This window comes from Leptinotarsa decemlineata, unplaced genomic scaffold, assembly GCF_025532065.1.
Source record: "Leptinotarsa decemlineata unplaced genomic scaffold, Ldec_3_MD MMD2_tig00078363_RagTag_RagTag, whole genome shotgun sequence".
In the NCBI taxonomy this organism is placed as follows: domain Eukaryota; kingdom Metazoa; phylum Arthropoda; class Insecta; order Coleoptera; family Chrysomelidae; genus Leptinotarsa; species Leptinotarsa decemlineata.
The window spans coordinates 2,747,887-2,761,498 of NW_027412728.1; the positions used below are offsets into that span (position 1 = coordinate 2,747,887).

General features: G+C 34.5%; 2 protein-coding genes across 2 annotated transcripts in view; one reads left to right on the top strand and one right to left on the bottom strand.

The window, feature by feature from the left end:
- The window catches only part of Glut4EF (Glucose transporter 4 enhancer factor), a 183,370-nt gene that overhangs the window by 21,965 nt on the left and 147,793 nt on the right, over positions 1-13,612 (bottom strand). The gene's annotated exons all lie outside the window — the stretch shown is intronic.
- On the top strand, positions 6,477-8,768 carry LOC141487083 (uncharacterized). Its single transcript, XM_074185884.1, has 2 exons — positions 6,477-7,082; positions 8,233-8,768. The coding sequence occupies exons 1-2, from the start codon at positions 6,690-6,692 to the stop codon at positions 8,725-8,727; spliced, it is 888 nt and encodes a 295-aa protein (XP_074041985.1). The 5' UTR covers positions 6,477-6,689; the 3' UTR covers positions 8,728-8,768.

Sequence of the window (13,612 nt, forward strand, 5' to 3'; positions counted from 1 at the left end):
TCCAAATTTTTAAATACTTCATAGTGAGGATATCAATAATATTGTTAATTATATAACTATATACAGTGTGACCCATTTTTAATGGAAACACCCCCTAAAATTTGAAGTTGTAAACCGATTTTAATATTTTTTTTTGAAATGTCAAGTAGTCTACCTTGGGACAAAATTTGAAATGTTTATTAAAGTTTCAGGACATACTACGATATTTTTTATTGAAAAAATCACTACGCCACTGGATTCAGAGTGCCTCTAAACAGGTGTGATCAAAATTTCATGAAAAAATATTCATTATTAACAAAGTTATGACAACTCAAAAATTCGAAAACTCACACAGCTAACAGTTACAAAAAACACCCTATATCAACAGATATAGCCATGAGAATATTTTTTTATGATTTCAACAATAAGGTGCCGCCAATGAAAAAAAAAAAACAAATAGAGTAAATATTTTTAATGAAATTAACGGAATTACATTCAAGTTTTCATGCAAATTAACTAAAATTAAGACCTAAATATTTCAATTCAAATCTTAGTGCTGCATGTTTTTTCGGGTTTTCCTGCAGCTGAAAAAGCAAATGCGCCACAGGAATCAATGAAGTCGCCCCGGAGCGCCAATTAATTTTTATTGTTGTTTTTATTAATCTTAGTTGCCATGGAAATGATATTACAGTTTGACACTTGTGAAAGATTTGAGTGTACTATTGTCAACAATATTTCACCTTACAGTTCTTCGAATTATTTTGTGTGATGGCTGCAAGATTGAGCGTAAGAGAGAAAATTGAAATTGTACGCCTTTCGGGAGATGGCGTTAGAAGTGCTAGAGAGGTTTGTAGAGTATTTAATGAGAGACATCCAGATCGTCCTCGTATTAGCTGCGGTACGGTAAATAAAATAAATAAAATATTCAATGAAACTGGTGCAGTATCAAAAATGATGTTAAAAAGTGATCCTGTACAAAGACGTAACAGGAATGACAGGAATGATCAAATCATTTTAGATTATTTCGGAAATAATCCTAATGCCAGTATGAGGAATGACACTTTAGATTTGAATATTCCACGAGAAACTATTCGGAGATGTCTCAAGGCGAAGAATATTAAACCTTTCAAGCCAACATTTTTACACACACTTCAAGAAGGCGACGAAGCAAGACGCCTGGAATATTATTTATGGGTCCAAGGGGAATATTTAAACAATAGAAATTTCCTAAAAAATATTTTATATACCGACGAAGCCACTTTCACTACAAATGGAGTAGTGTCATCACAGAATTGTCGCTATTGGGCAGCGGATAATCCTAACTGGGTAATAAACTAAAAGGCAGTATTTCCAAAAAATCAACGTCTGGTGTGGGATATTGAACGAACGAATTATTGGTCCTTTCTTTTTTGAGGAAAATATTAATGCGCAGAGGTTTCTAGAATTTTCAAACACAGAGTTTTAGGATGCTACTGACGAGCTGCCAATCAATAAACAATCAAACTTAATTGTTCAGTTAGATGGGTGTTCAGTTCATTATGCCAGAGCTGTGAGACAATGGCTTAACGAACATTTTCCAAACCGATGGATAGGCCGTGGTAGTCCGTTTATATAGTGGCCACCCAGATCTCCAGACCTCACAGTTTTGAACTTTTTTCTCTGGGGACTTCTCACACAAAAGGTTTACAAAAAACCTCTCAAAAGATAGAAATGAACTTCGGTCGAAGTTGTATCGAAATACGTGGTGGATTAGTAGAGGCTACTAGAATATGAGTTAGAATTAATTGTTGCACTGAATCGAAACATTTCAATAATTAGTTATTAGTTACGTTTATTAAAATGTTTTGCTTCATTGTTAATTGAATTGTGTGAATGTTATTTTCATTAAAAATATTTACGCTATTTGTTTTTTTTTTCATCTGGCGGCACTTCATTGTTGAAATCATTAAAAAAATGATATATTGTGACTGTTAGCTGTGTGAGTTTTCGAATTTTTGAGTTGTCATAACTTTGTTAATAATGAATATTTTATCATGAAATTTTGGTCACACCTATTTAGAGGCACTCTGAATCCAGTGGCGTAGTGATTTTTTCAATAAAAAAATCGCTAATGAAAAAATCCCGATTTTCGACTAAGAAAAAGTATTGTAGTATGCCCTGAAACTTTAATAAACATTTCAAATTTTGTCCCAAGGTAGGACCTTTTAGTACTTGACATTAAAAAAAGTTATTAAAATCGATTTACAACTTCCAATTTTAGGGGGGTGTTTCCATTAAAAATGGGTCACACTATATAACTATAACTACAATGCAATTCTATAAGTCGTTTGGTGACTGATAATGGTGTATGTTTTATTATTTTCAATATATACTATATCAAATTTCTTTTATCTATCGCCATAATTTTTTTGTTGAAAGTCAATGTCAAGAACTGTAATATAATATTGAGAGAGAAACTTCATATGAATTAATCATGAAATCGAACAAAATTGATATGCCGTGATAACAAGTTGCCGAACTCTCAGAAGGATTAGATACTTTGTGAAATCAAGTGTTCACTTCACACTTCGATGTTATTTATATCGTTAAAATAAATTTTCGCCTTCTCAAAACCGTTACGAAGATTTACGTTTTGCAGGTGAGTAAATGATGAAAGAAATAACAACGAACAACAAAATTGTTCGGTAATAAGAGTCCAATATTTATATTTAGTAGGCAATTATTCTTTCACAATCGATAGGATTTGTACAGATATGACTACCAGCAACTAACAACGCGTTATCACTGGCGGTGCAAGAAAAAGCTAAATATTGGTTTCAGGCTAACAAGCTACAAGTAAATGGGTGAAACCAAGAATATCATATTTTCTACAAACAATTCTCTCGTGGAGGACAATATTGTCAAATTATTGGGCATAACTATCGATAACAAACTTGACTGGATTTGTCATATCGAACAACTCAAACATAAACTATCTAGTACTTTATTTTTACTTCGACAAATGAAGAGATATGTTAACCATGATACACAGAAGAGTGTCTACTTTAGCATGACAATGTCATGCACAAATTGTAAATGAAAAATAATATTGTAAGCATTACAAAATATTTATTATACAAAGATAAACACAAGTAACTATAACTATTTCATTGTGAAGAACGAAATTTTTTCACATATTTTCTTATAATAGTATCAAAATTAGGCTTAATGTCTGACAACTTAATAGTAGGATCCGGAGCTGCATCCATTTCGGAACTTGTTTTTGGTATAGGCGTAAGCTGAAAAACCAGTCTCGCATCGGTAAGTCCTCACAAAAGGAAGTAGAACCATGATAGTTCTTTCAACTATTGCGGGGTACTCATCTTCAAGTGCAATTCCAATTCCAATTTTTGTTTTAGAAGGGATGAACACTTACTGTCGATCAAATTCTTGGTTAGCATCGATGGCTTGGTATGTTTTGTGAATGAATTCTGAACCCAGTCGATGTCCTGTAACTTCTCCGGGAAATGATCTTTCAAGGATTTTTCGAGGTTAATTAAATGTTCAATTATGTTTCTTTCCACATCTGAGGTTACTCGTAACTCATTCTCTTCCAGGAAGTTATTTAAAAGAGTAAAACATTGGTAATTTTTTTTGTCCCCCACAGAAGCAAATTTTGTTTTCAAGAGACGATATTTTGTCTTTTACTGTAAATGTGGTTACCGTTCTTCCTTGTAGGGACTGGCAGATTACGTTGAGTTTATCGAATATATCAGCTAAGTAAGCCAATTTCATCAACCATTGCTCATCATGCAACAGTTCAACAAGCGTACTAACAGATACATAAATGGGTTGTTCAGCAAAGAATATCGTAAGCTCCTTGCCCAATTCAAATAATCTTGATAAAACTTTTCCTTTTGAAAACCATCTTACTTCCGTGTGTAGCAAAAGTGATTGTTGCTGACTTCCAACCTCTTCATAAGCTTTTTTAAAAAGCCTGGACTAGAGTGGACGTGATTTGACATAATCAACAATTTGTACGGCGTGGCGATGCAGAACGCAGTGACTGCTACTACAATTGGGTGCAATATTCTTTATTCTTGTTACAGTTCCATTTATTTTGCCGACCACAGCTGCAGCTCCGTCGCTGCCCACATCAATACATTGGTTCCAGTCAAAATGGTGTTTAGTCATATAATTATCAATGACTTTAAAAAAGTTCTTCTCCTGTTGTGTTGGTCTTCAAGGAGGTACAGAGAAACAAATTTTCTTCAATTGATCCTTCGAAGGGGTATCTCCCGAAAACAAGAAGTATTGATAACCCGGCGACATCTGTACTTTCGTCTAGTTGTAAAGCGAACATATCACTGTCTTTCAACCTACAAATTAATTCATCTTCAATGTGGTCTGAAATTTTATGAATTCGATCAGATATGAAGTTATTGGAACACTGAACTGCTGCAACTTTTTTTGCTGCATCTTCTTTGAGTATGTTTGACGATGTCTGCAATACATGGTTTGATTAAATTCTCTGCAATCGACTGTGTTTCACCATCACGAGCAATTTTGTAACTTAGCAGGAATTATGCTTGTGTTGCGTTTTCATTATTTGTTTTAACATATCTCTGTAAAGCAGCTATACCGGTTTTATGTACTTCTTTGTGACTCAAAAAAGCTTGCACTTTTATCTTTCAGTTGCGGATGGTTGGTGTCAAGATGCCGTTTAAGCTTTGCAGGTTCAAGAGAGCTATTGCACATAATTTTACTGCAAATAACGCATTGTCCATCTGGATTCTCAGCAATTCCCACATGAATAAATCCGAAGGACAAGTAGGATTCATCATATTTTCTCTTTTTTGAAATAGTTCTTTCTCTCATTAGATTCAGCTTTTTTTTTGGGTCGGTGTATTTTGTCGGTCTTGTCCAGCACCAGGGTCTTCCGTATTTACTTCCGTACTCTGTAATAATTTGTTAATAATCAGCAAACAACATTGATAAATTCCCAGCAACAACAATGAATAACCTTTATGAATAAAAAACAACAAAAATACTCAATGAAAATTAAAAGTGGTCATTGGTAACACTGTATTAAATAGGGCAGGTAAATAAAACTTCCTCATAGAACAACCAGCAACGACTTCTTCTGAAATATTTTCTGTAGATTCTGCTGGTAAATGTTGTTGAACACTTTTGCTACTTGCAAGACGTTCCGTTTTGAGCCAATTATTCATTATTATGAACAGAAATAACAAGAAAACCTTAATTTAATAAAATATCTAGTGTTCGACCGAAACTGGTTTTGACGACCGAAACCGAAAACAAATTTCAGCAACAATCTCAGTTTCGGCCGAAACTTCCTCAAAAGAATTATGTTTTGGGGAAAAAATAAAGAAAACGCTATTATAATCAGTCAGTCTTTGTTGTTTTATCTTTAAATCACAACGTTATGGAGTCTTCGACATTTTTACTTATTGATAATCAACATAATAAACCCTCATTTAAGAAAAAATATTAATTGCACCTTAAAAATACTTAAAATAGGTGATGTGTTCATTTTAGTGGGTGTAGATCTTTCTTTTGAATATTATTGATGGTTTTTTAAAAATATTAAACATGAAATTATTTCTAATCTAAAGAAATTAACTTTAAATGTTCAAGCCCGTTTTGTATATACCTACAAAGTAACTACAAAGTAAAGTATTGCAACTGGCAATACAACTGAAAAAGTCCACCTTCAATTTTGGAACGGGCACACTTGCAGACCGTTTCGAGCTCCTTAACCACTCGTCAGTACAATATAGTGACTATCATCGACCTAAAGTCAATGATATTCCATAAAATTTTCTCAGAGTATTTCATTCCTCTTCTTAAGTTGAGGCGAACAACAAAAATGTCACTCCATCTAGTGAACGAGGTACTAACCAACTGCATATCCGAAATTTGCCCGATTCCTCTGAACAAGGAAGAAAAACTTTCTTATTTAAGTTGTTACCTAATAACACAATAGGTACTTAATAATTATGTAATAAACAAAGTAAATCACAAAGTAAGTCACAAGTCACGACATGATTAGGCACCTGGACGCGGCAAAATGTCTTCATCGCTTGTATGAAATTCAACGTGCCGAACATGACCGATCACAGCGTGGGAACTCCCGAATGAAGTTTCGGTTTCGGTTGTAGTTTCGGCAGGTTTGCCGCCGAAACCGAAACGCGTTTTTTTTGCTGAAACTCGACCGAAACCGAACTTTCGGTCGGACACTAAAAATATCACGATGCACACGACAGTTATTTCAATCGGTTCCTAAATCTTGATTAGTTACAAAATCTATACATTCGGTACTTGATAAAATAAGTAAGAACATCAATTAAATCATTTGCATTTGATTTCGAACAGTGTGCTTAAAAATATTTACGAATAGGAAAAACATACCTGCGAAGATCGAAAATTCAAGATTGAAACAAGAAGAATAAATATCACTGTTATCTCTTTTCTTTACATTACACCAATTAAGGGCCCTGTAAACGATCAAATTATTTGTCAAATATTCGTTTGACAAACGTGTTTGTCAAATTTTTTGAAAGTGTGCGAGCTTGTTTGACGTGTTTGTCAAACAATGTAAATGTTTGACCTGTTTGATGGAAATTTTGATTGACGGTGTGTTTGGCAAACCTGTTTGATAGTGTGCAATGGTGTTTGTCAAATAAGATCTCAGTTATTGCCTTGATACCATGGAGAACACAACTGCGACAATCAATAACGGCAACATGTCAGAAAAAGAATGTCTTTTGGAATTTATCTCCGTATATCGCGACATGCCGATGCTGTGGAGAATAAAATCAAAAGACTATATGGATAAACACAAGAGAATGAATGCGATCAAAAAAATGACGGAGTTATTGAAAGTGTCTCGCGGGAACATCACTGAAGAAGATGTTAAAAAAAAAATTAATATTTTACGAACAACTTTCAAGCGTGAAAATAATAAGGTGAAGAAATCTATGCTTTCTGGATCTGGTACTGATGAACTCTATGTACCTTCATTATGGTACTACAAAGAGCTTGAATTTCTACAAGACCAAGTGGAGGAAGAATCGGGGATCAGTTCAATAACAGGACAAACGGTAAATAGTAACAATGTTTATTTTATTTTAATTCTACAAGTACAACATATACAGTTACCCACTCTAAACATTTGAAATTTTTTCATTTTCAAATAAGAATTCATTTTCAAAAGAATATTTTTATAAACAACTTGTTACAAATAGGTACAACATAATATTTTAACCTAACCAATAATAATATTTTAACTTAACCAATTAATAAATATTTTTTATTTTCACAAGTACAGCAAATACGATTAGGTACCTATTCTAAACATTTGTTTTGCCATGGAATAGCACCCGTTGAATTAAAATATTCACAAAAATCATCTCTCACTTCTTTTGCTAATGTAGCGCTATTTCCAGCCCGTGCACGTTCGATATTCAACAATTGATTTGACTCATTTCTCCAAGATCCTTGTATGACAGTCCCTGTAACACAATCTTCCATGTCTAATTCTCCATTCCTAATGTAGTTTTTTTGTTTCATTAGTAAATTGTGTAAATGACAACACGCCATTACTACAATTTTAGCTTTTGTAGGACATAATTTGATGGGTTTTTGGAGAATCTTAAAACGACTCGCAAGAATGCCGAATACATTTTCAATTATTCGCCGAGCACGGGATAAACGATAATTGAAAATCCTTCTGTTGTCATTTAAAACCTGCTTATTGTAGGGCTTCATAAAATTTGGAAGAAGCTGGAAAGCTTCATCGCCTACAAATACAAATGGCATTTTTTTATTAAAGTTTGGCAATTCCTGTGGCTCTGGAATCTGCAACTGGTTGTTCTCAAACATATTCCAAAATTTTGTATTTTTAAGTACTCCTCCATCTGACACTCTACCATTTGTACCGACATCAATCATGATAAATTCATAATTTGCATTAGCTATGGCCATAAGCACTATGCTGTGTGTTCCCTTATAATTATAATAATAGGAACCGGAATGCTCAGGTTTTTGTAACGTGATATGCTTTCCGTCTACAGCTCCGATGCAATTATCAAAGTTCCATGAATTTCCAAATTGTCGTGCCAATATTTTCCAACTTTCTTGTGTTTTGGGTATCTGAAACATAAAAATACTTATTATTATTATGTAATATGTTTATTATTATGTATTATTATTATTATGTAATATGTTTATATTTATTGTTTTGGTTTCTAGGAATCGTCAAAACTATCAACATCAACATCAACACAATCACCTTTGCCACCTTCAGCATCTATTAGTCCTGTACAAATAAAAAAGAAGAAAAAGGAGGACTTGCAACAGGACTTATTGACATTAGCCAGGGATCATTTCAAAAAACCTGAAAATGAATATCAGGTGATGGCAAGAAACTGGGCCTTTAAGCTAGAGCGCATGTCTGGAGAACAAAGAAGACTGGCAGAAAAATTTATAAACGAAATACTCTTTGAAGGAGAAGAAGGAAACCTTCATCGACATTCGGTAGTTATTAATCCGTCTCAGCCAGCACTCGCTTGGAACACTCCATCACCTACTCCGTACAGCCCATCTCCTATTTCACAACAATCATATCTGTCCAATACGGAGCAACCTGTGGTGATTCATATTTCAGACTCGCAAACAAATGAAACTAATACAGAAACTGAAGATGATACAGCAGCCAAATTTATAAACAATTTTTATTCTCTTTAAATTATATATTTTGTAATTTTGAAATAAAAATCTTACCTGAATATTGCTTAATTTTTCATTTATTGCCTCACAAGTTTCAATGATAATGCCGCTGAGTGTACGAGGTGCAATGCAGGCTTGAAATTTTAGGTCTTCAAAATCGGCGCCACTAGCCAGGTACCTCAAGGTTATAGATAATCTTTGAGAAGCTGGTATAGATTTACGCATAACGGTATCTTGTTTTGCTATGCAAGGACTTAGCAATGTTAATAAATCTTCAAATGTTTTATGGTCCATGCGCAGGAAGTTTGCATAGTCATTTGGTTCTGTGAGCACTATTTCCCGTAACAAATTTTCGTGCGTATATTTATCCCGTAATTTCAACCATTCTCTAGACCATCGACGACCTTTTTTCTTTTTCTTCATACATAGTGCTAGTGTCAATGCCAAAAACGCCTTATCTGTATTATCACTCATTGTTATATACGACAGAAGATGATAACAACACACGAACGTCAAGGAGAAAACTGAAATATGGGCAAATTTATTTGATCTATTGGTTTGATCGTATGCGCTTTTGTTTGATGAAAACATGAAGTTTGACAAACAAATTCGACAAACAAATTTGACCGTCTACAGGACCCTTTACGTGTGCACGGGAAGTTTTGTCGCGGTCACTGACTCGCTCGACTGGCGCGGGCTGGTGGTTCTGCGCACCGCGCACCGTTGCGCTTGCGCGACAAGAGCGCTCATGTGCCGCAGCGCCGCACTTCTCGGGGGCGGGTAGCGGGGTATGGCGGTAATACACGTTTGTGCCTACTCTCACCAATCAACCAAAAGGTTGAAGATGTTTGCCACGCACCGTACCGGTATTTAAGCTAAGTCGTATTATATGTAGTTATGAGTCTTTTCTACGAATGTTGTATTCAACTGTCAGACGGTCGCGGAACCCATGCGCCCTTGCAACGGAGCCCAGGGTTCCGCAGATCATCATTTAGGAACCGCAGCAATGCAGATTTTCCATAAGAAACCAAGGAACGATAAACTGATAATTTCATAAGAAGTTACTTCAAGCTGCGTCTGCACTGGATTCGGTATTGAGGTTGAGCATCTGTTGTTATCGAAAGCACAGACGATAGTTCGGTTCCCATATGAGAATCATTAGTCTCTGATATTGAAATTTAATCATTCAACGCTACTGAATTTTTGAATCGGGACTTTAAACCATTTTAAGGTTAATGTTTCCTCTCATTGTCGCAGATGAAAAAAATATAACTGAGCACGCACAAGTTTTTGGAAGACTGACGAGGATTGCTCAATTGAGAGCAGTTGGTGAATTTTTAAATACGGACCTGTATTTTTTGTTGTAGTTTTTGGATCGTAGACGTTCACTTCATACTGAGAAATTAAATTCAATTTTATATTTCGGGATTTTTCGGTAATATTCGATTATAATTGTGTGAATTATTCCCTTTTAAATTACTGCCCTGGAAATTGGTCGACTCGAGTTGAATAAAAACACAATAGCAACATTTTTAGGTACCTATTCATATTTTTTCCATTGCTCTGAGCGTTTTCTACAATGAACTTCGAATAAGGAAACCTTTTTTATCTGAAACATATCTACAACAAAAATATATTGTGTTTTGATGAGCAGATAAAAAAAATGGTAGCAATAATAACATCTGAAACGAACACTATAATTATAATGAAAATTGAAATGAAGTAAGTAATTTATATGCACAAAAAAATTACTTGTGTAATAAATGTTCGAATTGGAGTCCTTCCATTTCGAGACAAATAATGGGACAATAAGATGGTCTACAAGATCACCAGATCTTACTGTTTTAGACTATTTTCTATGGGGGACATTGAAAAATAGGATTTACGCTGACAGAGAGATAGAAAATGTGGAAGACTCGAGATTGAGGATTTTGAATGATTTCGCAACAATGCAGCAAATAAGTGTATTAAGGGCAATAAATAATATAAAAAACCAATTTTGAAAATGTCTCGAAATGGAAGGACTCCAATTCGAACATTTATTGCGCCAATAATTTTTTTGGGTACCTATATAAATTACTTCATTTCAATTTTCATTACAGTTATAGTGTTCGTTTCGAATGTTATTATTGCTATCATTTCTTTTTCTGCTTATTAAAGCACATTATATTTTTGATGTAGATATGTTTCAAATAATCATAAAAGGTTTTCTTATTCGAAGTTCATTGTAGAAAACGCTCAAAGCAATGGAAAAAAAATGAATAGAGGTACTTAAAAGTGAAAAAAAACTCTCGACAAACTCTACGATACATAGGGAGACGAGAAAGTTGCTATTATGTTTTTATTCAACTCAGTCAGCCAATTTCCAGGGCCGTCATTTAAAAGGGAATAATTCACACAATAATAATCGAATATTACCGAAACATCCCGACATATAAAATTTAATTTAATTTCTCAGTATGAAGTGAACGTCTACGACCCAAAAACTACAACAAAAAATAAAGGTCCGTATTTAAAAATTCAAGAAAAACTTGGGGTGGCCCAAGTCAGATGAGACCCTGTATAAAAGATTCGTGGATATATTCTGATAGCCCACATCAAGTGCCAATAGCAAAATGTGGACAGATTTTCAATATGTCTGCGAATAAAGAAGATATAGGCAAAAAAATAATTTGTGATTTTTTGGTTTTTCCTGTATATCTCCAGAACCAAAAGAGCTATATTCGATTTCTTCACATCATTGAATAGGTCTCTGAAATACGCAACTTTGCCAAGATTTAACCGACACTCTATCTCTTAGCAAGCAAATAGCAAGTGCCAATGGCAGAATGTGGACATATTTTCAATATGTCTGCGAATAAAGAAGATATAGGCAAAAAAATTATTTGGGATTTTTTGTTTTTTCTGTATATCCCCAGAACCAAAAGAGCTATATTCGATTTCTTCACATCATTGAATGTGTCTTTAAAATACACAACTTTGCCACAATTTAACTGACACTCTGAGATCCCCATGTACAGAAACGAATTTGAATAGCTCTGTATATGTGAGTAAGTAGTATTCAGAAGTATTTTCAATTCTCACCCTGTTATGTGAATCTCCACTTTCCCACTCAACTATACAGGGTGTCCCTGGACTTCCTCTTTTCCTCTCGGGAATGTATAGATGGGGTCAAAATATCACCAGTACTTCATATAACTTTTTTTCCTAAAATCCTTCGTTACCAAGTAACGGGCCCTCGAAGTTACAAAATGAAAAATGTTTTTCTTTGATAACTTTTCAAGTGAATATTCAAAATCATCCAAATTTTGGTAATTGACTGAACAAATGAATTCCGTCGATGAGCTTTCATGCAGGAGTCAGATGTTTTGCTACAAAGTCAGGAACGGACTACCCCCGATGGTCCACACCCCAAAACTTTGAAATGACAGATATTTTTCAATATTTTTCAACAAAATAAGGTTACTTGGACAATTTTATGAATAAAAGTACTCGTGTGGAAAGTCGATCGGAGCAACGAGTCTTGATAAAAATGTAGTTCTACTCGACGACATCAAACCCGCTCGTCCACCATTATTTGAAATGAATAATTATCAAAGCAGAAATAATAATGATAACGTTAATTCAACAACATTTATAACAGGAATAATACAAAGTATGCTAAAATGAAGTCGTAAACAAAAAGTACAGTACCTATATGGAAGTTTAAGTCACAATTGTGATAGCAGATATTTTTTCAAAAGAAATATCAAGTTCGGTAGATTCGTGGTGTTTTAAAACTAACAAGCTACTCTACTATGAAATATCGAATTCATTCCATATTTTGTATGTACATAATACGTGTGGAATAATCACGTTTCGTGTTGATCAGTTACCTGAATCTCATGAAACTCAACATTCGAATGTTTCAAATTCTTCTTCACAGCTAAACTGTTGAGGAGTATCACTGATAATTATAATTTTATGGGAGAAATTCTTTAACACGAATCTAAATTTAGCTGAAAAAACGCACATCGGAAAAAATATTTACTACAAAACTACAAAAACGGCTGCACATGATCAGGTGAAAAATATCCAGGGAATAATATTTCTTTCACAGATGTTGACAAAAAAACCTTTTAGAAAGTTTTGATAAAAAATGAGAAACTGGAATGCGATTTTGTTTTGTTGAGTGGTGCGTTGTCATATGACTATCATTGTATTGTCAATATTCTATAGGATATTTTGAATTTTTTTGATATGGCCGAACAGTTTACATTCAATGAATATGCAGATATGCATGTATTTTATGGACGAGCATTTTGTAATGCTGCAGAAGCTCGTCGTCTGTATTCCGAGCATTTTCCCAATCGAACGGTACCGTCAAGAGAAACATTCGAGCGTGTCGATCGCAGCTTGAGGGAGACAGGTATGTAATAATTGATAATTAATTTGAGCACGTTGTTTTATTTCGACTTTTATTAATCGAGTTTTATTCACTGATGAAGCAGGTTTCAGTAGAGATGGAGTTATCAACTCTCATAATCTCCATATATGGGCCGAAGAAAATCCCCATGGGATATTGCAAACCAAACACCAACGGAAATTCAACGTGAATGTTTGGGCTGGTATCATAGGAAACCATCTTATAGGACCATTCGTTCTACAGGACCGATTGAATGGAGAACGTTATTTGGAGTTCATTCAGAACGATTTGAATGGACTTTTGGAACATGTTCCATTGCAAACACGAAGAGATATATGGTTTATGCATGATGGCGCTCCTCCTCATTTTAGTTTGATTGTGCGTGACCATCTGAACCATATTTTCCACAATAGATGGATTGGTAGAGGTGGGCCATATTCATGGCCATCGCGGTCTCCGGATTTAAATCCATTGGATTTCTTTCTGTGGGGGCATCTA

Excerpts from the sequence above, each read along its gene's own strand:
- LOC141487083 (XM_074185884.1), top strand. The coding sequence starts at position 6,690 with ATGGAGAACACAACTGCGACAATCAATAACGGCAACATGTCAGAAAAA. Across the intron at positions 7,083-8,232 it reads GTTCAATAACAGGACAAACG|GAATCGTCAAAACTATCAAC; the intron begins GTAAATAGTAAC and ends TTTGGTTTCTAG.